This window comes from Rhinolophus sinicus, chromosome 12 (assembly GCF_057876585.1).
Source record: "Rhinolophus sinicus isolate RSI-liver-muscle chromosome 12, RSI-T2T, whole genome shotgun sequence".
Taxonomy (NCBI): domain Eukaryota; kingdom Metazoa; phylum Chordata; class Mammalia; order Chiroptera; family Rhinolophidae; genus Rhinolophus; species Rhinolophus sinicus.
The window spans coordinates 56,540,497-56,567,505 of NC_142512.1; the positions used below are offsets into that span (position 1 = coordinate 56,540,497).

Here is a 27,009-nt window from a genome sequence, read left to right on the forward strand (position 1 = left end):
AAACTGCCAGCTACTGTCAACCTCACCTGCTCAGGTGCTCTACCCCTTGACCTGCAGGTGCTTTCCCACCTGTGGTACTTTCAGGACCCCTGCCCACCTGCCACAGGAGACGTGTGTGGAAGGGGTTCAGCACCCTTGTGTGCACCATGAGTGTGAGGTCACACAATCCACAGTCAGTTGCTGGTCGGATGAGGTGTCCCCATGAATTTGGGGGGTCACCTCTGTTGGGGGACAGGGTCCCTCTGTACCCTTGGCAGCAGGCTGCACTGCACACACTGGGCAGGTCAGGAGAGGCACCTGCCCAGCCAGCCCCTGCCCTGCAGACCCTGCCTCATCCTTTGGGACCCCCAGGCTGACCTGTTCTGCGTTTCCTCCCCAGGGTCTGGATGACTACGGGGCACGGGCCGTGAGCAGGTAAGGGCTTGCTGAGTTGTCCTGGGGAACTGTGGGCAGTGGGAAGCGGTCCCTTGGAAGGCTGGTCTGGGGCGGCCCCGCAGGCTTGCTCCCTGGGCGCCTGGCTAGAGACGGTGCAGACTCGACTCCATGTCAGAACGCGTGGGGCCTGGGTACCCGTTTTCTGTCCCCCACCCTTCAGCCCCCCAGGCGTCTGAAGGGCAGGCCCTTCGGACAGGATGCTCTGTCCTGAGTCAATGGCCTAGGGTCCTGGGACATCGCCGGGTGGGAAATGGCCCCTCCTGGAGCGGTCTGCACTCTGGGGGAGCAGGCGTTTCTGCATGAGCCCTGCCTGGCCGTGGCTACCCCGCTGCTCTGGGCTCCCATTCTTTCCCAACCCACGACCACTGCAGGAGCCCCCACTCGCTCTTTAGCGGCCCTGCTCCTTCTTCCTGGCTCATCCACTCTCGACCAGGAGGGGGTCCACCCACCCCTGGCTCGTCTCCCCAGAACCAGTCCAGGCTGGCACGGACGGGTAGCGGCTCCTGCCTCCTGTGCCTGTCCCCTCCCCGGAGTCTGCCCTCTCATCCTGGCTCCGGGGCTTCTGTCACCCCTCCCCCAGGGCCAGCTGGCCTGGTGGCCAGGTGGCCAGCCGAGCCTGAGCTGCCGGAAAGGCTGCTGTCGGGGAGGCGTGTGGCACGGCAGCTGTCCTGTGCTTTGTTTCACAGCGGCAGCGGCACGCTGGTGTCCACAGTGTGAGGACGCTGACCACGGGCAGCTGCTGCTCGGAAGAGCTTCCGCCCCCCCTCCCCATCTGTCTGGTCTCCATCAGTTTTCTCCTCAGCTCTCATTGGTTTGTTCTTGGGTCATTTTTCTTTCCCACCTGCCCCCTCCTGCCTTTTGGTTGGTGACCCCAGACTCTGTGATCTCCAGGGTCCATGGTGCTGCCCCATTAATGCTCCCGTGTGTAAATGCCCCCACCCCGCGTGTCCCGCCAGGCAGGACCTGCCAGCGGACAGCGCGGGTGGGCATACTCGCCTCTGCTCCCCGTCTGCTGCGTTCATAACACACTGTCCCTTTTTGAAGGCTCACCGTGAGCCAGCTCTAAAGTTTGAAGAAAAAGAAAAATCTTAAAAAAACAAAAACAAACAAACAAAAAAAAACCAAAAAGCTGAAAAACAGGAAAAGGACATTTTTTTTTCCTGAAAACAAAAACAGATATGCATGGACTCCGGTGTACGTACTGTTTTTTCTGCATCTGACTTCCCCCGGCGCACGCTGGCATCTGTGTCAGAAGAGGGAACGTACTGGGGCCTCCAAGAGGCTCACGGCCCCATGGGCACTCGTCCGAGGGCCGCACCCCACTCAGGGCCTCCTGAGGAAGCTGGCCGCTCCTGTGAGGGAGGCCGTGGCCCTCGCCCTGCCCGCGCCTCTGGGCCGGGCTGCTGAGGGTTTCCTTCTCCGTGGACGCTGTTGGACGGTGTACAGAGACCAGAGCACAGGCGTCATTTTCAGACGTGGTGACCTCATACAGTGCACTGGCAGGGAGGGAGTCAGGAGCAGGCACTGCCCGGCCACACATGGACATTCCAAAGACCTCCAGAGACACCCCCCTCCCACCCCACATTCTGGAAATCAGCCCTTTAACCAGCTTGTGAGGGAGTCCAGGCCACCTGGCAGCACAGGGCACGGGTGTGGCCAGCCCCCGGGAGGGCGGTGTTGGCACTCCGCCCACACGCCTGCTGCCCAGGGAGCAGGCAGCCCCTGCCCATCCCCCCTAAACGCGCTCGGCTTTCTGTGTGTCTTGGTGACTTCAGAAAGAAACACGCTGGACGCAGTGGTTCCTGGCACTGCCTCTTCATGCCCTGACTCTGGGAAGTGAGCAGGGGGGCAGCCCCCGAAGCTATAGACGCCCCTTTTCTGATGTGATTTATTAAAACCCACCCGCCCGCGGACTAGGACATGGCTGGTGGTGCTTGTCTGAGAAGGAGCACAAGACACAGACCTGCTTTATATTTAAGGAGAAAACAAAGCCAGAATGTGGACCTGTGTTAAAGGAGTCTTCTGTGCTGCTGTTCTCGTTTTGGTAACAGATCTCAAATCCAGGGGATTCCATGCTCAGTGGATGAATGTGACACATGAAGATGTAAAGTGCTGAAGATATTTTTCCTGTTTCCTTTCCTCTTTTTTTTTTTTTTTAAATCTGAATTGTGCCCTGTGCTGCAGTTGTTTGAATAAAAGTTTTATTTATTGCATCGAGCTGGGTGTGGCGCCTCCTTCCCGCCCCTGCATGTACCCCGGCGTGCACGCAGCGCCTGCCCACACTGCGCTCCGAGGGGCGCCTGCTGCGGCCCCCGCCTGGGTGGAGCCAGAGTCAGCTCTGCTCTGTCGCCGGTGTCCCGTGCTCCTGGCCGTGTGCTCCAGGCCCTGGTGTCCTCTCAGAATCCTCAGACCCCACTGCCACCCACACCTGCACCAACAGCCTTGTGTTTCCTTGCAGCCCTGATGTGGAAGTGGCCAGATTCTGAGCTGCCCGTCTAGAGTTAGTAAGTGCCCAGTTTACTTGTGCTGGTCAGTCTGCATTTGCAGCGGCTCTGGAGCCCCTCTGGCCTCAGCCCGGCAGGCACGGTGGGGCCTGAGGGTCAGCCAGCCCGCTTTGCTCGGGGCTCCTGGCCTTTGCTTCCCCTGGATTGCTCCTGGAACTCACGGATTTCCTTTTTCGGGAAGCTTGTGGGGCTGACCCGCCACTCCGCTCGCTGCCCTCCACGGCACCCCCCTTCACTGCTGGGTGTGGGTCTGGTCGGGCTCTCTTTCTGGGTTTCTGTCCTGCCTCTGCTGGGTGCTTCGGCCACAATCAGGGTGGAACCAGTAATCAGCTCCTCTGGCTGAGTGTCCCTTTGGACCGGCCCGTGGGGGGGTGGGGGTGGGGGGGGTCTGAGCCCTGCCTGGCCAGCTCTTGGGTTGCAGCCCCAAGGGGCCTGGGGAGACCAGGGTGGGACCTGGGGGCAGCTCCACGGCTGTGCCAGGTGAGTGCCGCAGCCACATCTGTGCTGGGGGCAGGTGGATGCAGCTGCTTGGCTGCCTGCTCTGCCTGGCTCGTCTGGCCTCTGCCCCATGTGGCTCCAAGAGTCTGTGCCAGACTCTCCAGACCAGGCCCTCGGCTGCCACGCCCAGGTGCCCTTGCCAGCGTCCGAACTCCTCCTGGTGACGGTCTCTTCCGTCCTCGGAAAGCAAGCTCCGCCAGCCAGCAGATGAGAAAGCCCAGCACTGCTGCCATGGGCCCCCCACCCCCACCTAATCAGAGAGGTTACCCTGTGCAGCTGGTGCCGTGATCCTTTATAAAGGACAGTGATCACTTCACTCCACTGGGCATTTGGGCACTGCCACCCTCCCTGCGGGCAGCCAGACCACCCCAGACAATCTAGGCACTCTCTCTGTCCCTCTTTTGTGTTGTGAGTTGCGGTGTGAGTTGTGGAAAGTTCTGGAGACAAATGCTCCAGAAGCCTGGGTTCAGGGTAAACGGGCCTTTGACCCTGGCTCAGCAGTGGCCAACCCTGGGCCACTCCCCTCCTACCTCTAGGTTCCTCTCTGAGGGGCCTACATCTCCCACCTGAGCTGTGCAGGCTCCAGCTGTGCTGACCCTGTGGTCCCTCTGAGCCGTCCTCGCCACTGGAGGTGCCGGAAGGACCGAAGCCTCAGGGACCACATCATTTGCTCTAGGGGAGACCTGGGCGCAGAGGGCACCTCAGCCCAGGAGCACGCAGCACACGCCACCAGCCAGTTTCCCGCCACACAGGCGCCTGGCTCGATAATTCAACTGGGGGTGCAGTGTCCAAAGCCACATCTGGTTGGTTGAGGGACCCTGCCCAGCTTTGCCCGAGTTTTTGCCAGGAATAGAGGGCTGAGGATGAGAATGACTCCGTTCGGAAGGGCCGACATTCTGAAGCTGTGGAAGAACCACTTAGGTTTGAGGAGGAGAAAGTTCAAGAGAAAGTGGACACCTCTGCACCAATCACCCTCTTGGCTCCCTCTGTGCTCCGGACTCAGCGCAAGAAGGAAGCCGCATGTACAGACGTGACTGTTCTGGGAACTACTGTTTCTTGTTCACGTAGTGGACGCAGAGAGTAGTCACAGAGGATCCCCTCATGCCTGCAGCCACGTGCGTTTCATGAGACTGGAATTGAAAGCTGCCCGACTGCAGGGGTTGGAGGGGGCGCAGGCCGCCCATGCTGCGGTGTCCCTGACGGCTGCCCGTGCAGCACCCTGAAGTCCGTGCCCACCGTCCTCCCAGGGATTGTCCAGCTCGTGCCTCCTTAGCCCCTCTGGGGACTTCAGGCCTGCTTTGCGCCGTAAGTGGAAATCCATTCTCTGTGTAAAACTGCCGCTGGTCACACCCCTCCCTGCTCAGGACCCCTGACAGGGGAGCTGTCAGTGAGGGACAGAGCTGTGCCCTCAGAGCCCCCACCAGCGAAAAGAGCCTGGACAGTCCCCGACTTGAAGGCACCCTGCTCTGGGAGCCACGCTCTGTGCCGGCACCAGGCAAGCTTGTCTTGTGTGTTGGTTTGTTGTCAATCATCGGCCAATAGTGCTGCTGGCAGGAAACCTGGCCTGGCACCTGCTCCTGGCAGTGACCCATGTCCGCAGGACGGGAGACTCTGCAGAGGGCCTTGGGTCCCAGTCTTCTCTGTTTTGTCACCTCTGTGTTGACCCCAGCCGCCACCTGGAGTCACACAGGCACCCTCCCCAGGGTAGCTCATAAGGCTGTTGTTTCACAGAAGAAAGAATGTTCCGGAAAGTATAAGTACCTGAGGGGGCTGTGCCCTTCCTCTGGTGCTGAGGGTGGGAGTGTCCTGCCCACTGGGATCTCTGGCCTGGGCTCCCAGGGGATGTGGGAGAGAGTGGTTCTGATGGCCTGGACTGTTCACAGCTGCCCCCCACTCCCTCAGAACCTGCCATGTGGACCAGTGCGCTCCACGGCCCCCATTTGGGGGAGGAGACAAGGAGAGTTGGGTCAGTGGCCAGACACCCTCAGGATGAGGCCTTTCTGGCCCTGCAGCTCCCTCTGCAGCCCCGGCTGACGATGCCGTTTACCAGTGACCCTTTCTGATGAGAATTCAGGTGTGTCAGGCAGGAGCATGGTATGGCTGCCCAAACCGGCCACTCTGTCCCGGCTGTGCTCGGCACAGGCGCACCCCCCTTCTCTGGGTGCAGGGTCTGCACCCCTTCCTCCACTCGGTCCCCAAATCTAGGTGGACAAACCTGCCCCATTTCCAGAGCGCAGGACCTCCCATCTTGACCCTGACTGGCGACAGCCGAGGGCACAGAGGCCTGCTCTAGAACTGCTGTCTAGTTGAGGCGGCAGCCAGGGCACAGATGCAGACGTCACTGGTCACGGTAGACCTGGCCTTGGGAACCTCCAGGTGGCCACTGCTTGTGGCCGGCTTGGCTGAAGCTCGTCTGCACAGATCGGAGCCAAAGAGAGGCCCCAAGTGCGCAGAGCTGGAGACCCCACACGGGCGGAAGCACCTTTCATCCCGGGCCGCGGAGCTCTGAACCGGGTGTCAGTAACCGACTCAGATGTCGTCTTGGGAACGCAGAAGCTGTGTTTGATGATCAGCCTCCTCCAGTAGTTTATCCTTTTAAAAACTCGGGCCACAGTGTCTCAGCATTTTAGAAAACACGGCGTCCTCAGGAAAGCACAGGGCATGCCTCCACTCCACGTGCTCTCCTCCTGGGCACTGGACGGAGCGCCTGCCCGCCCACTCAGCTCCTGTGAACGCCGGCCCAGCTGTGCCAGAGGCGCCTCCTGCCCAGGTAACGGCTCCAGAGCCGAGCGCTTCGCCAGGAGTGTGGTCCTGTCCATGCCGAGCCCTCTGTGTCCCACGTGCCATTGTGCTGTCACCCCTGGGGCTGCCTGACGTCCCCCGGCGTGTTGTCCTGTGCCGTCCCCACGTGGCAGAGACTCTGAGAACAGGCTTCTGTGAGGGCCAGGCACTGGCCACTCGTACTCATCTCGTTCCATCTCAGCCTCCTGTCTGGCCAGTCCGTCTGTCCATCAGCCGTGGCCTCGAGCATACAAGGGAGGGTGTGGCTCCCCTGGGGTGATGGGTGGCTGACCCCTCACCAGGGAGGTGGCAGCCCCTCTGCAGGGGGCCATGGACATCCCCCCTGCCAACCCCATTGCTGCCAGTGTGCGTGGGCCTCGTGTCTGTCATGTCAGCGTGGAGCAGGCCAAGGCCGCCCCCGGGATGCATGGGCCGGGCTGTGTGGGCTGCTCATCTGTCCATGTGTGTCAAAAGGCATGTCCTTGCAGACAGGCTCAGCTCCTGTTCCCGGGCGGACAGCAGCTGGGCCATTTGGCCTTGTGGGTGGCTCCCTCCCCAGACTTGGATTCAGGCCCACTGGGGACTGAGAAAGAGCTGGCTTCCAGCCCCAAGGCAGATGTGGAGGGGCAGTGGGGCTCCTGCCCCCTCCCGTCCACCTTGCCAGGGAGGGTTGACGGTTCCACGTGGGGGTGGCAGGAAGCGGTGCATTGGGGGTCAGCTGGCCTTGCAGGTGCTGCCCCTCCCTGTCTCTCCCAGCAGCCTCTGTTGCCCACCTGCGCTGAGCCCAGAGGCTGGGCCCTTGGGGTCCTGGATGGCGCCATGTGCACGGCTGGTGGCACAGCAGCCCTCGCACACTGTAACTGTTCCCTTCTCTCGTCTCCTCAGGAATCCCTTCACCAGCGTCCACCTGAGGCCAACAGTGACCAATGACAGGTCTGCCCCCCTCCTCAGCTGACAACACATCTGCACCCACTGCCGGCCGGGCCCTTCCTTCCCCACGCCACATGTAAGCTCTTTTGTTACAGTCTGCACAGCCCCCTTTAGAGAATGTTCTCCTTCCATACCCTTCACCTGCCGACGCTGCCCCCACCTCAGTCTGGCCTGGGCTGGACCCTGGCTGTTCCTGCGGACAAGGCATCTTGGGGCCATGGCCGAGGAGAACACAAGGGGGCTGGCCGGAGCCGGGACCTGCTGGGTGGGCCGGGGGCCGTGGAGCCCAGCGGGAGCAGGAGGGGCATTGTCAGCTGGTGGCTGGAAGGGAAGCCCAGCTCCCACGCTATGCGTAGCTCCTAAGTGCCTGGTCAATAAACAGACTGTCCCACCTATGCCCAGCTGTGATGTGTCAGCCTTCGGGTAGGGGGCCTGGGGTGCCGGAGGGGGCCCTGCCATCCTTCTTTGGAAGAAAATGAATTTATGAAGAGCAGTTAACTTCCTGGCAGGCCCTTGGTTGGGGCTCTGCAGGGCCTCCCCACTCCTGCTAGCAGTTTTGGGGGGCTTCTCCATCCCATTTCCTCCTTGCTCAAGCCCCATTTGCATCCAGGGCTGGCTGCGGGGCCCCCAGCTCTCCTCTCGGGGGTAGATGGTAGGAGATCTGAGCTGTGTGCCCTGGTGGGGGAGGGGTTCCTGCCACGGGGTTCCTGGGTGGGCCGCACCTCAGCTACTTCCTTATTTTAGCTGAAATACCCGATTTCAGAAACTCTATTATTGGATCCGTGCTATTTGACATTTGTGGCTGAAATACAGCCCTGGTGACCAGTGTTGGTGACAGCAGTCTGCACCTAGGGAGAAGGTCCAGGCAGCGCTCACACCTCCCAGGCCCTCCAAGGAGGGGTCCTGGAGCCCTGAGCTGCCTGCAGCCTGCCCATGCCCCCCCCCAGGACAGGAAGCAGAGGGCAGGGGCATGGGGTCCCGGCGGGCACACAGGCCTGTCAGCTCACAGAAGCTGGCGATGGGCTGTGTGGGGAGGCGGCGATGTAGGGCAGATGCTTGGGGTGGGGTGCACAGAAGCCCCAACTCCGCAGAGCGCTCCTGCCTCCCAGCTCACCAGTGCCCCCTTGGGCTCAGGGCCTCCTGAAGGACATGGGGAAGGGCTTCTGGAGAGGTCTGTGGCCACTCCTCGCCCTTACCTAGGCAGGGCTAAGCACAGGGCAGGAAGAGGGGGCTGCAGGGATCAGTCCCCCTCTGCTCTGGGCAGACCCCACCTGGGCACATTATGACCCAGGTCACTGTCCCTTCACCAAGGTGTTCCAGGGACAGTGGGGAAAGGGTCAGCCTCCCTCCTGCAGCCCCCACCCTCTGCGCCACGGTCAGGAGGGACTGTGCCCCCCAGACAGAACTGGCAGCTGGGTCTCCACCCCAGCACAGCCATGCCCCCTCTTGCCCAAGGCTCTATCTGCAAACCCCGAAAGAAAACACACGCTTGGCGTGAAGGCTTTTTTGTCTTAGCTTGATTTCTCTTAAAAAAACAAAGAACAAGAAAATCATTGCACCAGCATCCTAAGCCTCAAACTAATAAGAAACAAAAACACAAACCCAAATGAGTCCCCACCCACACTCCCAAAGCAACAATAAACTTACATCTCTTTGGCAACAGTAACTGAAGATCGTCCCATTTCCATTTGCTCTGACAATAGCGGTTACAAAAATATCCCCTGTGCTGCTCCCTGCCCCCACCCCCTCCCAGCTCCACCCCTTCCCAAGTCCCCTTCCCTGCTGGCACGCGCCCTGACACTGACCATGGGGGCAGCCCCACTATCCTTTGGCAGCTGGGCCACACTGGGCAGTGCCCTGCAGAGGGATGCTGCCCACACCAGCCAGCAGCAGGCACCTCTAGAATGGGGCTGTCAGCAGGGATGTAGCCTGAAAGCCCCCCATCTTTCGTGCTGCCCACCTTGGCTCCAGCAGCGCGACCCAGGCAGGAGCCGCCCCAGACCCCATGGGGAAGGAAAGCTTCTGGGTCTAGCTGAGTCAGTAAGGGAAATACAGCCACAGACTTTGAGGTAAGGGTGGTGGGGCCCCTGAGCCTGGGGTCCTCTTCTTGCACTGAGTAAACCCAGAACAAGGCGGAAGGAGCCAAGGGGGCAGGGAGAGGCCTGTGCCCATTCTCTTGCCCGGGGTGGGGACACAGCATTCTGCAGTGCAACACGGGAGCCAGTGGGCAGGGCGTGGGAGCCCCCCTCCAGCCACGAGCAGGTCCCCTGGCCTCAGGCCAAGCAGTCTGACAGCAGTGGCCAGGGCAGAGGGAGCAGCTGCATGGTAAGATGCCACCAGGTCTGGGTCATAGCAGCAGACCCGAGTGTCCAGGATGAATCCTGCCCCCAGGGCAGCAATCGAGCTGGCGTACATGGCCGCTCCTGTCCAGGGCACTGCGTGGGGCATCAAGGTGCTGGAAGCTGCTGCTGACCACCGCCGGAACCATACTCCACTCACTCTCGGTTACCATCCTTGCTGCTGCCTGGAGCAGGACGGGCAGAGGCTCCAGAGGGGGAACACCTGGGCCTCAAGCTTCTTTACAGCTGCTCCCAGCACCTCCTGCCGGGCCTGGCAAACAGGTGCCACATGAGTGTTAGGGGAGATGCTGGGGCTTGCCAGAGCCTCTTCCCCAGGACTCCCACCTGGCCTCGATCCCTGCCTAGGGCCACTGACCAGCCAGGGCTGCAGCAGCTCTGCCTGGTGGGTGCTAGGCCCACTTCTGCTGCATCACCAGGGCCCAGGCCCAGGCCAGGGTCTGTCCTCTGGGCCCAACAAAGCTCAACGTGCCCTCGGAGTCCTCCTCTCACAGGTGGGGAAAGTGAGGCCTAGACAGAACCTGGCTGGCCAAGGTCACACACTTGCCTCCTGCAGACCTTCTAGTGTATTCAGACGTCCATTCAGGACACACTGTGCCAGGGACAGACCAAGGGTAGCAGGGAAGGGGCTGGGTCGGCCTGGGGGAGAAGATGACCAGGAGGCATCTGGGGGGGGCTCTCAGGGAAGCTGAGCAGACTCGAAAGAACTGGGGAGGTGGGGGACACCCACCCTGGTCTGAGGCTGACAGGTGTGCAGCATGGAGGGAGGGGTGAGCTAAGACCCAAGGAGGGCCCTACCAGGCACCTGAGCCACCACCACTGGTGCCACTGGGCAAGGGCCATCAGATCTGAGATGTGCGGGGGGACCTGAGCCAGCAGGGAGCAGGAGGGTGCGGACAGTGGATGAGGCAGACCAGCACGGGCTGGGACAGTTTGGGGAGGCCACGGTCAGGCAGAGAGCAGGGTGAGGGGTCTTTAGTGTCCAGCCTGGGCCTCTGGAGGAGCGAGAAGAGGGTGAGACCTGATGGCCAGGCCGCATCCAGTCTCAGCCCAGAAGACAGGGAGGCAAGGCCTTGACCAAGGTGGCCAGGACAGACAGGCCTGGCGCGACCCGACCTCTCCCAGCCTCAGTTTCCCCATCTGAAAACAACTTGCACAGAAGACTAGAAATAACGCAGGGCCTGGGCACCCAGCAGGTGCCCCTCCCGGCCACACACTCCATTATCCGATGTGGTGTTCCCTCCCGCCAGTTCTGCCGCAGCCTCACCTCCCACGGACCCGGCGTCCGAGTCCGAGACGTGCGTGATAGAGAAGCGGGACGCAGGTGCAGGCGAGACGGTGAAGCGCGAGAAGTGGCGGGGCGCAGCCGCCTTGGAGGGCGCGGGGGTGGCCAGGGCGGGCTGCTGGGACGGCGTCAGCGGCAAGCCGTCGTCCCACTCGAATCGTCGGCCTGTAAACCGCTTGGTGGTCACTCGCGGCCGCTGACGGGGACCAGCCCACCCCGTGACGTCACAGGCCCCGCCCGCCCAGGAAATCGTAGAGTCCCGGTTCCGCCCCTACAAGCCACGCCCGCTACTCGTAGCCCCGCCCCCAGCTCACCAGGTTCCACCGCGAAGCCGTCGGGAGATCCTTCAGCGCGTCGCGGCCGGCAGGGGACGCTGGGGGAGCTGGGGCTGCCTGCCAGGAGCGCGGGGGGCGACTCCTTGGCGCCCGGGAAGGGCTCCCCAAGCTCCCGGGTGGGGCTTTCCTGGAGGGTCAGAGCAGCACGTGACTCCGGCGGCCAGTAGCGGCCACTCCCACCGCTTTCAGTCCCGCCGGGTACCCTCACCCGCGCGCAGAGCCCAGGGCGGCCGCACACCTGGTCGAAGAGGTAGACGGTAACGTCGTCGAAGAAGGACACAGCTTTCTTCTTACGCTCCAGGTCCTCACAGAAGGCCTGGGACAGCAGGCTGGGCATCTTGAGCAGGCTGCGCAGGTTGCGCGCGCTCTGGCTCTCCTCCACCACCACGGGCACGGGCGGCGCCTCTTCCTCGCTCTCCTCGCTCGGCTCCTGGACGCTGTAGCAGCGGAGCTCCTCGTCCGACTCGTCGCTGTCCTCGCTGTCCTCCTCGTCGTCCTCCTGCCGACCCTCCGGGGCTGTGGGGAGTCCTGGCAGGGCCAGGCAGAGTGGGGACCTAAGGGTGCCCGGGCCCCCTGTCCGTTCCTGCAGGGCTGACAGCAGTCCCTGGGCCTCCTGGAGCTCAGGGCGGTGGCTCTCTGAGTTCGGTGGGACCGGGGTCAGCAGGAAAGTCTTGGAACTCCCGGGCTGGGGCACTGGAGGCACCTGGGCTGGACCTTGGGGCCAGAGAGGCTCTGGCCTGGGGCCTGTGGAGCAGGCGCGTGGCTCAAGGGAAGAGTCCTCACACGATGGCAGTGGTGGCACCTCCCGGGGGCCAGGGCTCTGTGCCTCTCCAGACACCCCAGACTCAGAGGAGGGCTGTACAGGCTGAAGCCCAGAGCTCTGCCGGCGTTCCAGATCCAGCTCTGGCCCAGGGGCCGGGACACCGCCTCGTCTCTTCTCTGGGCCCACAGGGGTCTCAGGCTCTGTGTCCAAGTCGGAGAAGTAGGCTGAGTCACGGTAGGGGTTCTTCTCGCTGAAGCTGCTGAGGGAGGCGGAGAGCTGAGACTCGGCCCCAGGGCTCTCACTCTCTGAGGCCAGCTCTCCGAAAACTTCTGGCTCACATGGCTCGTGCGTCTCCTTGAGCACAAACTCAGGGGACTCGTAGTTCTCTGTGTCATAGCCGCTGTCCAGGGCTCGGGGCTGCCCTCCAGAGGTGCCAACCACTGATGGGCTGAAGACCTCACAGCCACCATCGCTAGCTGAGGACGGGATGTCCAGTGAGTCCAGGGAGTCGGGGGTTCCCACCTGCTTCTGCAGGGAGCGGAAGGCTGGCATCACATCCAGCTTCTCGGCCTGCAGGCCATCACTGGACAAGTCGGTGAAGACACCGGAAGTGGCCTCTGTGGTGTCCTCATCCTCACTGCCTTGCGCCTCCAGCTCCAGGAAGCTGCTGCCACTGTCCAGGGTTTGGGCTATCTCGTTGGCAGTTGCCCAGCTGCTGGCAGGTGTGGGCAAGGCAGGCAGGGCGGTGGGAGCGCTGGCCTCCTCAGTGGGAAGCGGGGCTCCCTCTTGGGATGGGGATGGGATGGATGGAAGGGGAAGTTGGGGTCCAGCAGAGCCCTCAGCCTCCTCCAGAAGCCTGGGCTCTGTCTGGGGGCTGTTGCCCCCACTTACGGCTGCCTCTGTCCAGGGGGATGTGACCAGGCAGGTGGCAGGTGCCAGGCCCTCAGCAGGACACAGATGGGGGAGGCCAAGGCAGAGACCCGGCTTCTGACCGAAGGAGGCCCCCTCTGGCTCAAGGAGAGGCTCTTTGGGGTCCTCTGGGGCCAGAGGGTGGCCCAGTTCAGGGACAGCCCGTAGCGTGTGCTTCCTGCCGGGGCAGCCGTCCATGTAGCCGCCTGCGTAGCCTGGATCCCAGGACTCCGGTGCTCGGCTGCCACTGTTGTTGTTGGCAGACATGTTGGAGCTCCAGTGTCTCTGCTGGGCAGCCCTGCGAGCCTCAGCGTCCCCTGGCTCCTCCTCCTTGCCCAGGGACCACTGGGCCCCTGAAGTCCCAGAGGGGGATGTGCCCAACGGGTCCTCAAAGAAGGGAGGGCAGAAGGTGGTCACACCCCAGTCAGTGTCCTCCACTCCGGGTTCTGCCAGCATCAGGGCCTTGGGAGAGGGAGGGCGCGCGAGGCGGGGCGGGTCCTGAGTGACACTCCTGCGTGGGTAGTGGTCGCAGTCGCCCCAGGGGCTGTTGGCGGGTGGCGCCTGGCCCAGCAGTGGCTCCATAGCCAGCGAGGTGGCCGCGCTGCCGTCAGAGTCCTCATTGCGGTCGCTGCCCTGGGAGGTCAGGGCTGCGGCAAGGGGACTGGGGGCGCAGCCGGCGCAGTCCAGGTCGTGGCCCGCGACGGGCGCGGGCTCCTCCAGGCGGATGAAGTACTCGCTACCCACCGAGGGGCTGTGCGCGCTGAGCACCGGCACCACGCCCGGGGGCGCGCCGTCGGGGGCGCAGAGCTCCTGCAGGTGCGCAGTGTGGCCCGGGCTCGGCGCGCCCCCCGGCGGCGGGAAGGCCTCCGCACCGCAGCCCGCCTCCCATTTGTACTCGAAGTTGAGTCCGCGGCTCGTCTCGGTCACCGTCAGCACGTCGTCGCAGTCCGCGTGGAAGCTGTCGCCCGTGAACTGCTCCAGCAGTGGGAAGGACGAGGCGGCGGCAAGCTCGCCCGCGCCCCCCAGTGTCAGGCAGGCCGCCCCCGGCCCGGGCCCTGGGCCACCCCCAGCGGGCCGCAGAGAGCGCCAGCGCAGCTCGAACTCCTCCTCCGCCTCGGTGGTGCCCTTGGCGCACAGGTAGGACAGCAGCAGGTGCACCTCCTCCGCCGTGGGCCGCTGCTCCGGCTGCAGCCAGCAGAACTGCATCACCTCATACCTGCGGGGAGCGAGGCGGGGGCTCAGTCCCGCCCACCAGCAGGGCCCAACCCCCAGACCCGCAGTCCCTTTAGGGATGAGCCCGTCTGCCCTCAACATGAGAGTGTGGGGTCCCCTCCTCACACTCAAAATCCCTCGAGGCCAGTTTAAAGGAATCTCCTTAAGGAAAGGAGACCCCAAATCTCCCGCGGTGGGCTCAGCGGTTTGGGAGCCAGTAGTGGGAGGAGCACTTTTCCTTTAAGTCACCCTGCCCTGCCTGCAGGCAAGTTTGTGCTTTAGGTAAGGAGGCCGGTGTCCTTTGGGCACAGGGTGGGACCCAGAGGTCACTGCCGGCCAGGGGGAGCCAGGGTGAACTGGAAACCCAGGTGGTCCTGCCCCGAGGACTCAGAGCACCCCTTTGTCTCAGCCCTCCTGCTGGGGACACCCCCGCCTCAGCCTGGCATGACGGGGCCCTCACCAGCGGTCAGACAGTGTCAGCTGCAGCTGGGGCTTGGGCAGTTTGAGCTGCTGCTCCCGGACGGCGTAGGCCAGCACCTGCCGGTCGGAGTGGTGGGGGTAGGGCTGTGCGCCCAGCTCAAAGAGCTCCCAGATGGTCACGCCCAGGGACCTGCAGGGGCAATGGCCATCAGAAGAGGCTGGCACGGTCAGCATGGCACAGCTGCACAGGATCTCGGAGTGTGGGACAAGGGGCAGCTCCTTTCACCACACCAGCTTCTGAGGGACGCCCCTCCCAAAGGCTGGCAGGACGTGCCACCCAGCCAGGCCCAAGCCCATGCCCAGGGTTCCTAGGCAAATAAAAACAAACTGGCCTTAACGAACCCAACTCCATTCGTATGTGCATTCATTCATTCTCTTGCCACGGTGAAGACCAGGCACTACCAGGTATAGGAGCTGCCCTGGCAAAGCTCCCGGTCCTGCCGGTCGCCAGTGGAGGCTGGAAGGAGGGGCTGGTGCCAAGACAGGGAGGGGTGAGTCTAGGGACCTCTCAGGCCAGTGGGCGGCCAGGAGAACAGGCAGGGGCGTCCAGAACACGCGGTGCTGGAAGGAGGCAGCTGGCTTCCTTCTGGGGCAACAGCTTCACCCAGCCCCTTGGGACCCAGGACTGTCCCGGGAGGTTTGGGGTGGGAGGGACAGATTTGCCAATGGAGCAGTCATGATGGCCTTGGCCAGAACCATCCAGGGGACCCCAGCCAGCGTGTAGGAGGGTGGGCAGGCAAGGAGGGTCAGCTGGATGGACAGCTGAGGATCAGAGGAGATAGTGCCCACGATGGGAACACAGTTCAATGGCTCAGTGGAGGGCCAGGGGTAAGCTCAGGAAGGGGAGCTGGTCCATGGATCCAGGCTTTGAGGGTTCATCAGGAACAGGGGAGGCCAGACCAAGGCCTGGGCGCTGGGAGGAGGCCAGAGGGGGAAGCAGAGGCTGGTCAAGGCCAGGGACCGGACCACCATGGAGAGACGTCTCTCACAGCCTGTTGAAGTCCATGCCTTTGATTCTCACTGTAGCTCGGGCCCAGGCCTTCCAGGGGCTGCGATACTGGGTCTGAATGCCCATATTGTGCCTGGCTCGGTGCCTCCAGGCTGCAGTCACGGGGACCCCCAGTCCCTATCAGCCCCTCTGCATGGGAACAGGTACTTCGTGAGGCCCCCATCCCACTCGTCAGTCCAGCCTATTGTCACTCCCACAGGGCTCTCCAACCTGAATGCACGCTCTCACCACAATGTCTGTGGGCATCAGCCCATGGGTCCTCCACAGATCCCGCCAGGTGACCCCAGCACCCCCGTAACCTCACTTGAGGCTTGTCTGGCCAGCTCCGAGAGTGACGAGGTGGGACAGACCAGCATGTCCTCACACACAGCCCTTCTTTAGCAGCCTGCCCGCGTCCCCTCCATGTAGGAAACGGCAGGGAGGTGGGAGTCAGTCCCCTGGTGCCCGGCGGGCCTGTAGGCCCTGTGTGCTCACAGGACACCCACTCAGGTCAGGCCAGCGTGAGGTCTGGCAGCAGCAGGTGGGACAGAGTTGGCGGCTCTCGGGCCGAGACTCCGGGCAGCACGCAGGACCTACTCACCACACGTTGCTCGCCTTGGTCTGGTCCACCACCAGCAGGTTGCTGTGCACCTCGTCCACCAGCTCGGGCGCGATCCAGCGCAGCGGCACCCACAGCTGGTCGGCCGTCACAAAGTAGTCCTCCTGTGGGTAGGTGGGGCAGCATCAGTGCCAAGGCCCAGGCGGCCGCCCTGCCCCTCCGGCCCGGCCCGGCCCAGCCCACTTACCCTGTATTTGCCATGAGACAGGCCGTAGTCGCCAATCTTCACTGTCAGGTCGGCCGTGAGCAGGCAGTTCCTCAGGGCCAGGTCACTGAGGGGCAGAAGGGATGGTCAGCCAGCCGTGCTGGGGTGTCCAGGGCAGAGGGGGCTGAACCACTTGTCGCCGGGGCCATCTTGGGCTCAGCTTGGTGGGTGGGCAAGAAGGGGCATTGAAGAGGCTGCCCACCCTCCCCATTTAGAGCCTGGGCCCCTTGCCCCCGACCGGGCACTTCGGAGGGTCCTCATGGACTGGGCCTCAAACTCTACAACATAGATGAGGAAAGTGAGGCCCAGAGAATCTAGAACATTCCGGGGCCCTCAGTAGAAGTGTGGCACAGCAGTCACTGGAACCCCTCCCGACCCCAGCCCACTCACTCCCCATTTCTGCTAGGACACCAGCCTGCTGACTAGTCCCTCGGGGGCCAGCCAGCCCAGGGACACTGCAGTCTTTCTCCTGTTCACTGTACCATCACTGCAGCTCCCCAGGAGGTCCCCAGGGCGGGGTGTGGAGTGCCCATCTCCAGCAGTGTGGTTACCCCCACCCCACCTCCAACCCAGAGGCCAGCCTTGGCTGCCGGCTTCTCCCCTGCCTGCCTGCCGGGTGTCTGGGCATAGGGCACTGGGGCAATGGTGGGGTCAGCCCACATCCACCGTAGTGCTCCTATGTACCTAGGGGGCGTGTGGGCACTTGGGGCTGGGTGGGCACGGCCGGCACGTCGGGAGGCTGGCAGCTGCCCTCTTCAACAAAATCACTGATGCTGGAGTTGCGTGTGTCATCACTCAGCACCAGGATATTGTTGGAGAGGACGGCCCGTGCGGCATCCGGGGCTTGCGGGGCCACGTCCATCACCACTTCTTCCGGCACGTCCCCCTATGCTGGGCACCCTGGCCCATCTTTCCAACTTCAGGGGCCAGGGCAGGAGGCAGGACAGAGCCGTCCTTCCCCCCAGGCCTAAGGGAGATAGGAGAGCAGGGGCGGCCATGGTGCCACCGGGCGGCGCTGACCAGCTCGGGGACAGAGGACAGGCCTCAGGCCCTGTGTGCCTGCCCAGGCCAGCTGGACAGTGTGTGTCACTTCACTTAACCGTCCTACAGAGCAGCTATCCACCCCTCCTGCCTGTGCTGTTCCATCCTTTCCAGGTGGGCCCTAGAGGCTGAAGGCAGGTGAGCCCCAAGCCCCAGCCTTACACAGCCCCCCACAGAGCCCGTGGGACCCAGGGCTTCCCACCCCGCCCCCACCCTCACCTATGTACGTAGTTGTTGCGATGCAGGTGCAAGACCCCGCAGGCCAGCTCGCAGGCCATGCGCTGCAGGGTGAGGGGGTCAGGCGCCATGGACTCCGCCACCTGGCAGCTCCGAAGGTAGCCCTTGAGGTCCCCCTGCCAAGAGAGCAGCACCATTACCTGCCGGTGAGGAGTGGGCACTGCCAGCCATAGGCCTGGCCCCTCTCACCCCCCTCCCCACACAGGGCCTGCTGGGGGGACCGGGGTCCTGCTAACAGGTGCCCACCCCCAGGGGCTATCTCTGTAGAACGACTGGTCCAAACCACACCCACAGACCCAGGCAGCCCTGTGGGGCCAGTAGGGACTCATCCACTGTCCAGACCACTGGAGCCTAGCTGATGGCCAGCAGACGGGCCACACAAGCAGCGACACCAAGCCGGGACAGAACCCAGGGAGGTGATCAGAGGGTCAGGGGGCAACTCCCTAACCTGCTGACATTGCCTAGCTCCAGGGAGGGCCCAGCTGTCCTGGGGAAGCCCCAAGGTCAATGCTATGGCCAAGAGCCCAGAAAGCAGATAGTGGGGCCTGGGTGCTTCAGAGACCCACGTCTGCCGAGGACGCCTCCGTGTGGGCAGGCAGCTCAGCTCAGGGCGGGAGCTGTGTGTGCGGGCCGGGGCCCTGGGGGCAGTTTCAAGCACAGTTGCCTCTGGCAGATGGTGGAGCAGGAACCCCCATCCAACTTTAGGGGGGAATGGGAGACCCCCAGAGTGGGGCAAGAGGTCCCCAGCTCAGCAGAGTGCTCGCTGTGGGGAGGCAGGGCCCAAATCCCTGTCCTGGATAGAAGCTCGGGGCAGATGGGCTGGGGGGCCAGGGAGGGTGCGACTTACCATGGGGCAGAACTCCATCACCAGCAGGTAGGGTGTCACCTCTGTGCACTGGGCCAGGCACTGGAGCAGGTTGCCGTGCTGCAGGGCCCTGTGGGAGCCAACAGACTGCCCCCTGACTCACACACGGGCAGGAGGGGTGGGGGGGTCTGGGAGGAGGGGGGACGGCACAGACCTTGCCTTGGATTACCGAGCCCCAGTGCCCAGCACAGCCCCCACCTCCCGGCTCAGCCCGTCACCCACCTCCTCCAGCCGCACCTGTGCCAGGTGCCACCCACCTGTAGGGCTGCGCCTCCTCCAGGAATTGCACCTGCTCGTGCACGCTGGCACTGGCCTTCAGCTCCTTCACCACCACCTGCGTGCTGAGGATGCCCGAGCTCACCTCTCCCAGGAACACCTGTGGGGGCGCACAGCACCTGCCCTGGATAAGGCACTGCTCTTTCTGTACCTCACCTTACTCATCTGCAAAATGGGTTCTGGACCCCTCCTGGGTGAACCCTCCTGGCTGTAATATTGTCCACGTCGCTGTTCTCAGCACTCTCCGGGGGTCCGCAGTGAGGAAGAGGGATGGCACCCAGGCTGGGGATCAGGGACCAGCCAGGAGCCAGAGGCTGCTCTCTGTTCCGCCCCCAGCCCTCTCGGAGGCACCTCCCAGCATCTGATCACAGGATAGCTGAGAAGGGGCTGCAGACCCCGAGCTCCCCAGGAAGGGGCCCAGCAGGGCGGGGACCTGGAGAGGGGTCCCCAGTGCTGGAGCAGCTCCCAAGAGAAGCAGGTCTGCACCTGCCCCCTTCACCTCCCAGGCAAAAAAGGGGCCGGAGATGCCAGCCCCTCCCCTACCCCGAGGTCAGCAACTCACCTTCCCGAACCAGCCGTGGCCAATCTCCTCCAGGTACAGGAGGCTGTGCCGGCCCAGGTCTGTGGCCTTGAGCAGCTGTACTGTAACAGGGCAGGGGGCTCAGAGACCTCAGCTCAGCCTAGGCCACCGCGCCTATCTTCCCTCATCAGACCCCTTGAAGGGCTATCCGCTTGACCTGTTCTGGGGAGCCTGAGCCCCCCAGAGCTCAGCCACACCTGGGGGCTGCCATCAGAAGCAGGGTGCCTGCCACCGGGGGGAGCCATGGACCTGCAAGTCGCATCCGGGCATCTTTCTGGGTGGGTCTGGGAAGGCTGTGCCCGAGCCACAGGGACCAGTCAGGCTGGGATGGCAGGGCCGAGAGCTGGACTGGTGCTCAGGCAATGCAGTGTGGCTGGGGCCGAGGCCACAGGGAGGAGGGCACTGGAGTGGCCTGTCCCCTCACCCCTGCCGCAGGCTGACATTCCAGCGCCAGGCACGCCAAAGGCTCCTTTGTTGGGGACTGCTTGGCACTGCCCCGCACGGGACACACTGGGCTCATTCTCCTGCAGGCCCCTGGGTGAGGTCAGCGGGGGGAGCGCTAGGGCTGCAGAGGCCATTCATGCCCTCCTGCGCCCGAGGGATTCCCCAAATTCTGCTCCCACGCCAACTACCCAGAGGGCCCAGGGAATGCTGACCTTGATGCTGAGCAGAATTTAGAGTCGGGGCGTCCCACTGGGCCCTGCGTACTCCCCCGGGGCCCCAGCCTGCTGGCCCCCTCTCTGGCCTGGGGTCTTCCAGAGCAGGCTCAGGTGTCCTGACAGTGGCCATGGGGGCAGTGATGGAGGTGGGAGCATCCAACTGCCAGCCCAACAGGAAAGTTTGCCTCTCAGCTGCCAGAGGCAGGGTGGGCCAGGGTTGGAGGTGCTGGGGTCTGCCCAAGGGGCAGTGCCCACAGAGTTGGGCTGGGGGGCCTGGAGACTGGGCCTGGCTGGGCCATCCTCCCCTCAGTCTGGAGGGTGCGACTTGCTGCTCAGGTTCTTAACCCTTGACCTCCGGGTGGGCTGCCCTCCCAGCGTCACCCGAAATCTCTCCCCCTCCCTGGAAGCAAGGGACCTTGCAGAAAACAGACCAGAGCTGCAAACATGGAGAAAACAGGCAATCACTCTCCTGGATCCCTGTCCCTTTTAGCCTGGGGGCAGTCCCCCAGGGATGGGAAAAGCTGGTTGTCACGTAAGCCCCATTTTTTTGGGGGGGTTTCTAATGCAAGTACCTGACTTAAGCTTTGATTGCAGAGGCGTACACTTCAAAGGTGGGTGTCTCAAATAAACAGGCAGCCAGCCCCACGACCAGAGAGCCCAGAGAGTCCACCCCTCCCCCACCGAGGCCCCTTTGTTCTAGAAATCTTGGTTGATTTTAATAACTGACCTTTTGGGCCACTTGGGTTCCCCCCTCCCTTCCTGCACTTCAAATTCCCGCTCCTATGTTTTAAATTCACCATTAAAGAGCGAGCCCCCACCCTGGACCCCAATAAAAGCAGCACCCCTGGCCTATGCACTCTTTCTCTGCCTGTGACCCCACCACGTGACCCAGGTGTGCTGTGACATTTCCAGGTCCTGGGAGTCATAAACCTGCATCTTTTCAAAGTTTCCTGATGATTCTTGTTGGGGGTGGTGGGGGTGGGGGGGTCTTGCAGTCACCACAGGGCCAGCCAGTTGCAGTGTTGGGTTAGAAAGCAGAGGTGTCTGTGGGAAGCTCACCGGCCCAGGTGAGCCCCCAGGCATTTCTATCTGTAGACTGAGACTGGCATAAAACACTGGGTCTCAAAGATTCTTTGGGATCCCAGCTACGTGCTCCCTGGGATGTGCCAGGCCCAGGTCTGGGGACAGTGTCCCCTGGAGTGTCCCCTGGCTCCTCCCAGCTCCTAATGTCCAGCAGTGTCTGTACAGGTTCAGACACCCCCACGTTCCTCCAGGTGGTCAGGGCCCTACAGCAGGTTCCCTGCCTTCAGAGTGTTATGGGGTGTGCCTTTGAGCCAGTCGACACATGTGCACATGCCTTTGAACCCCAGCCCTGATTCTTCCCTAACTGGTGGTATGGCGACGCTGGCAGGGGAGGGTGGTGACAACTGGAACCCTGAGCCCTGGGGCTCGTAGCCAATGGCCCCCTACATCTACTCTGGGGCCCCCAGCCCATGAGGAAGGCTGGGCTGTGGGGTAGGCAGCACCTGGGGTGGGCAGCACTGGTCAGGCCCTGCCCGACCTGGAACAGAAGCAGGTGGGGTGGCAAGCTCATCGCTTCAATAACAGGCCTTGGTGGCAGCAGAGCCCCTACAGGACCTGACACCCCATCTTCAGTTCTCCTGGAGGAGCTGGGGGTGGCACAGGCTTTGCCGAGGAGTTTTTAGGGAGGCAGCCTGAGGGCAGGGTCCTTCCTCCAGGCTCCAGACACAACTTGGGGCTCCTACAGCATTGGCATCAAGCAGATGTGGGTTGGCCATGGACCTGTAACCTCTCGAAGTCAGCTGCAGGAGGCAGGGTGGGCCGGGGCTGGGGCATCTGCCACGTGGGTGGTGAGCTTGGTGGGGGAGCCCCGGGCGGGGGGACGAATGGGAGACATGGCCAGGAAGCCATGGACAGAGGACCCTGCCTGCACCTGCCCCCCACCCCTGGGGCCTGAATGAAAGGTCCGTTCACAGGCCACCCACAGAGGGAGCCCCAAAGAGCCCCTCATCCCCAAGTGGGTGGGCCCTGCCCACTGGGCATAATGGAGCGACGTCCCTGAGTGGCCAGCCAGTGCCACAGGGGGGTCTGGGTTCAGGCATCCCGAGAACAGCAGAGGAGCCCCTCCTTCCAGCACACGGGTGGCCCATCCCAGGACCAGAGGGGGCAACCCTGCCGCGGTGCCCGTCACTACCCTTTTGCACAGCAGCCCAGGGCGGGGACGTAGAGGCAGAGGGCTGCCCCCAAGCCTGCTCACAGCACCCCAGGTCCCAGCAGAAAAGGGCACACAGCAGCCCCTCACCCTCTTTTCCCAGGAGCACTGGCTGCTGAGCCCCGAGCCACACCCGTCAACCGCCACCGGGGCCCCTGGGGACTCACACACCTGAACGCCCGGGCTGCTTGGCCATGGGCAGGGAGACCTCGGTGAGCGGCAGGACGTACACGTCAGGCCCGTTCTGCGCGGTGGCCGCTGGGGAGCCCTGGGCCGAGAAGCCGGCTGGGTACTCTTCCCCTTCAGCATTCTCAAACTCCTAGGCCAGACAGGCGCCATGAGCAACACGGTGAGCTGCAGCGCCCAGAGACGGGGAGGGGCGGGGGACAAGGCAGGGCGGGGCGTGGGGGTGACCCAGAGGCAGGCCAGGCTCTGAAAGGCCCCTTTCTTCCCAGGGTCGAGCCCCCACCCCCTCAGTTGGCACCCCTGCCCTGCTAGCTGCCCCCTCACCCATCTCCTCTCTCCTAAGGGGAGAGAACAGACCCACTCCTAGGTCCTTGGTCCTTAGGACACCAGCTGCCCAGGAGGGCTGGTGTTTGTTTTGTGTCAGCATTTTTTTTTGGGGGGGGTTCTTCCCAAAGGCAGAGTCTCAAGGGTGGGCCATAAGCCCCAGGATAGCAGCGGGTAGCAGCACCTCTCCCTTCAGACATCAGCTCACCCCCACCCACCCCTCCCAAGCTCAGATAAGGTGGACAGCACTGGCAGGGAACCGGGTAGGGCTGGAGAGACCAAGAGCTGAGGCCAGCTGCCCCTGCCTATCCATTCAGCCCCAACTCCTCTCAGCCACCCCCCACCATGACCCCTGCCCATGGTCCCACTTGCCCCAGGGACAAGCAACTAAGTGCCCCTTCCCCTCCCGGACAAGAAGTATTCCTGCGTGTCCAGAGCGGGGAGCCCACCTACAGGCCCGGCACCCTGCCACCTACCACAGCCATCTGCCAACAGCCACCCCTGGACCTTGAGCCCGGCAGGCCAGAGTCCATTCCCAGGGCCTTAAGAGCCTGGCACAGGGCAGCCCTGGGTTGGGCTTCACCTGGTGGGTGGCCACACCTGTCTGTCTGGGGAAGACCCACCTCCTAGGTCCAAAGCGCAATCCTGAGGAAAGACGAATCTGGAGAAATCCTGGGACTGATGTAAAACCATTGCCTGAGGCAACAACGGCACTCATCTGAAAGCCTCTGACCTGACCACCCCACTGCCCGTGTGGGGAAACTGAGGCCTGGAGCCCATGTGGACAGGAGCAGGCCTGGGAGCCAGGAGGCTCAGTTCCTCGCCTTCCCAGCACTGTGTGACCTAGGGACCCTCCTTTCTCCCTGATGTTCTCAGCTGCAAGAGGGGGATGGGAGCCCTGTGCTGTGACCCTATGGGCTGGTCCTGGGCTGTACCCAGAGAGGACAGAACCACTGGAGACAGCGGCAAGGAGGCTGGTGCCCATGGCAACTCCCCCTCCCCAGGCCCCGTGAGGCCACTGTTGGGGCCCTGGCGCTGTCAGAACCACCCCAGGGCCCTGGAACCCCAGCTGTGTGAGCCTCTGCAGAGGGCACAGATGCCCACCCACCCCCATGGGGTCAGGGTCTGGCCCTGGCCCCAGCCCATTACCTGAAGGCGCCACCTGGAGGCCCACCGGATTGTGCCAGCACAGCGGGCAATCAGGAAGGACAGTGTAAGCATTACTGCCTAGCCCCTTCCCCCAGCACAGTTCCAGGTGGGGGAGCCCAGTGTGCAGGCAGGCTCGCCCCCGAGGAGCACTGCTGCTGGAATGTTCCAGCACCGTGGTCCCCAGGAGTTGAGGAGGGCACGGGTAGGAGGGGCCGTGGCTGGTCCTTGTTTGGGCCTTGTTCTCACAGCAAACAAGGAGGAGCTGACTTATACAATGGCCCACAAGCCCCACCCCTGGGCCCCACCCCTACCCCTGACCCCCAAAACCTCACAGCTCTGGCCCAGGGTCCTCCAGGAAATGCCAGTGTTGCCTGGCCCAGCCCCCCCTGCCCCCCCTCAGTGTCTTCAGGTCAGGGAGACGGCCTCCCAGGGCAGGCTGCGAGTGCGTGGCCCTGCTGCCTAGGCACCCAGCTTCCCCAGATGACCGGGGGCCAGCCACCCCCGAGGATTCTGGGAGAATGGCTGAGCCACCCAATGTGGGTTTTATAAGAAGCAGGTGGCATGTTCATCACCCTCACCAAGTAGGTGCCAGCTCCCCCGGGCCCTCTCTGTGAGGTGACATGGCGCGGTGACATTCCTCTAAAATGGCTAGGGTCTAGACCACGTAGCATAGGGACCAACGGGGCAGCTGTGCTGCCACCAGACCATCCCCCTCCCGACCTCGCCAGGCCCGGGAATCTGACCTCCAGCCCAGGGGCTGGCCCGTGGGCGGGGGACTGACCACAAGCCAGCTAAGTCAGCAGGAACTCGGCCCACATCGGCTGGCTGGGCCTCTGGTTGGGGTTTTCAGCTCCCAGCTTTTCCACTTGGTCCTCCCTGCTCAGATCTGCTGCTGGATGTGGGGGCTTGTAAGATAAGGGACCAGCACCCCAAGGGGCGCCCCTCAGCCACTGCCCTTAGGAAGGACTCAGCCCCAGCATGCAGCCCAGGACAACTGCTGGGACCTTCGCCCTGCAGAGGGTGGCCCTGGGGGGGGGGGGGCGGTCAGCTGACGCCCCATATGTGGCGATGATTGCATCTGCTGTCCACGGTGGCCCTGATGTCTGTGCCACACAAAATCCTTCCTCGGGGCCAAAGCCAGGTGATATCAGCTGGTCAGGTGGTTTTGGTGCCAGAAACCATCTCCCCTTCTCCCCCACCTCCAAACAAGGAGGAGCTGACTTATACAATGGCCCACAAGCACCAGCCCTGGGCCCCCACCCCTGCCCCCCAAATCCTCACAGCTCTGGCCCAGGGTCCTCCAGGAAATACCAGTGTTGCCTGGCCCAGCCCCCCTCTCCCTCCCAGTGCCTGCAGGTCAGGGAGACGGCCTCCCCGGGCAGCGTGAGAGTGCACGGCCCTGCTGCTCAGGCACCCAGTCAGGGGCTCTAGCAGGCAAGGCCCCTCCCACGCCAGCTCAGGAGCCCTGTGGCCCCTTGCAAGGCCCATCCTCACAGTTCTGAGGGCCCAACCTGTGCAAAGCCCACGGAGCCTGACTCTGAGCTGGGATATGATAGCATGAGGCCATGACCCCACAGAGAGGTCCCAAAACAGGGGAGGGAGTGGGCCAGGGTCCCTGAGAGCCCAGGCTCTCCTGTCGGCGGCCCCAGAGGAGGGGCTGTGGGGTCCCAGACCAGGTCTACATGGTCCCCAGGTGGCCCAGATGGGAAAGCTCTGGCCCCCTGGGGCCCCGGCCTCACCTTGAACCCGATGCCGCCCTTCTTGCAGCACAGGCAGGCCAGCATGAGGGCGATGACAGTGAAGAGACCTGAGAAGGACACCGCCACCACGGCCAGGGAAGATGACCAGGAGAACTCACTGAGTGGGGCGCCGTCTGCCAAAGGAGAGAGCAGTCACTGGCAGCCTCTGAAGGGGCCCACAACTGCGCCCAGTACCCCCAAGTGCATTCGGGGACCAGCCAGACCCCTGCCCCAGGCTCCCCAGTCCACGACTCGTGGTCTAGCCTCAGCACCTCCATCCTTGCTCTGAGACCCCACCTGGAGGCCCAGTGCAGGTGGACACAGGGTGTGGCTGCAGTGGCCTGAGCCTGCAGTTCCTGGGCCAGCCACTGGGTGCCGCTCTGGCCTCACCTGGGGGACAGGGGCTTGGCAAAGTGGCCGGAGCCTGCCCACGTCCCCATTGTGGGGGTTCACTGACACCCCTACGTGAAGTCAGGGTCTTAGGGCTGCTGGGGACCCCCCTTACACGTCTCTCTCACACTCTGGTCTCCTCGCCTCACCCCTCTGGAGCCTGTCTCAGGGGCTGTCATCATTGCCAAAACTCTGGGGATGGCACTGGTAAGGCTAAGTGGGAAAGACTGCATAGCTGGCCGCTATCCACTCGCCACATGCCAGGTTCTGGGCAACTAGGGGTCAGAGCTGTGAGATGTAAGTCCTATCCGGCCTCTGAGGCACAGGGACCCTGCTATCCCAAGAAGGTGGTGCTGTGTTGGCTGGGCAGCAGAGAGCTCTTGCACACGGCCTGGCATTTCCAAGTCGCCCCTTACTGAATGGGCCACCGAAGGCACCCTGGGATCTGTCCTGGGGACACGGTGGACTTCCTTTCTGCAGCACCTGGCTCACATGGCTCACCCTCACTAGATGGGGAAACCGAGGTCCCTGGGGCAGCATGACATGGCCCCCACATTCGGGCTCCGAGCTGCCCCGACTCCCCGGCTGGGCCAAGGCTTTGGGGAAGCTCGGCCCGTCTGGTGCCCACAGGATGGTGTGATGGGGCCAGCGTGGTATCCCCTAGACAGAGGAGGGGCAGCTGGGCTGGCAGCTCCAGTCCCGGCCTGCCCCTCCTGTCCCGTCACACCCCTTCCCCATGGATTTTGTCTGTGGAGGAGCTGCCTGGCCCCCAGCAACTCTGCCCATTGTGTAACCCCAACCACTCAGCTTGTGACAGCTGACCCTCCAAGACCCCATCACCAGACACAGCACACCTGCCATCACAGGTCCCTCAGTTCAGGTCAAAGCCCGTCTCAGCAGAGCCTCACTGGATCCTAATTGGCCACTGAGGCAGGTTGCATGCCTGTCCCTATTGGCCTGTTCCCCTGTGACGCAGGGTCACGGGCCTGCCTGCATCAGCACAACTGATGACTGATTGATGTGCTTCTA

The 27,009-nt window shown here is 63.2% G+C and overlaps 2 protein-coding genes across 7 annotated transcripts in view; one reads left to right on the forward strand and one right to left on the reverse strand.

Annotated features, from left to right (window-relative positions):
* The window catches only part of BAIAP2 (BAR/IMD domain containing adaptor protein 2), a 66,583-nt gene extending 59,040 nt beyond the window's left edge, over positions 1-7,543 (forward strand). The window contains exons 13-15 of one of the 3 annotated variants that reach the window (XM_019735656.3): positions 380-414; positions 2,894-2,939; positions 7,104-7,543. In XM_019735656.3, coding sequence (XP_019591215.2) covers positions 380-414; positions 2,894-2,921 — 63 coding nt within the window. In that variant the 3' untranslated portion in view covers positions 2,922-2,939; positions 7,104-7,543. Of the gene's footprint in view, positions 1-379; positions 415-1,121; positions 2,653-2,893; positions 2,940-7,103 lie in introns of those variants that run through there. The other 2 variants (XM_019735654.3, XM_019735655.3) reach the window with 2 other exon arrangements.
* Positions 7,544-8,647: 1,104 nt separating this feature from the next.
* The window catches only part of LMTK1 (lemur tail kinase 1), a 34,472-nt gene continuing 16,110 nt past the window's right edge, over positions 8,648-27,009 (reverse strand). For 2 of the 4 annotated variants that reach the window (XM_019735693.3, XM_074320214.2), the window contains 13 exons: positions 25,591-25,724; positions 22,364-22,511; positions 19,283-19,362; positions 18,702-18,820; positions 18,427-18,514; positions 17,562-17,695; positions 16,284-16,368; positions 16,079-16,200; positions 14,470-14,619; positions 11,364-14,013; positions 11,105-11,252; positions 10,773-10,955; positions 8,648-9,758 (listed from right to left, as the gene is read on the reverse strand). In XM_019735693.3, the coding sequence (XP_019591252.3) occupies positions 9,718-9,758; positions 10,773-10,955; positions 11,105-11,252; positions 11,364-14,013; positions 14,470-14,619; positions 16,079-16,200; positions 16,284-16,368; positions 17,562-17,695; positions 18,427-18,514; positions 18,702-18,820; positions 19,283-19,362; positions 22,364-22,511; positions 25,591-25,724 (4,082 nt within the window). In that variant the 3' untranslated portion in view covers positions 8,648-9,717. Of the gene's footprint in view, positions 9,759-10,772; positions 10,956-11,104; positions 11,253-11,363; positions 14,014-14,469; positions 14,620-16,078; positions 16,201-16,283; positions 16,369-17,561; positions 17,696-18,426; positions 18,515-18,701; positions 18,821-19,282; positions 19,363-22,363; positions 22,512-23,851; positions 24,029-25,590; positions 25,725-27,009 lie in introns of those variants that run through there. The other 2 variants (XM_019735694.3, XM_019735695.3) reach the window with 2 other exon arrangements.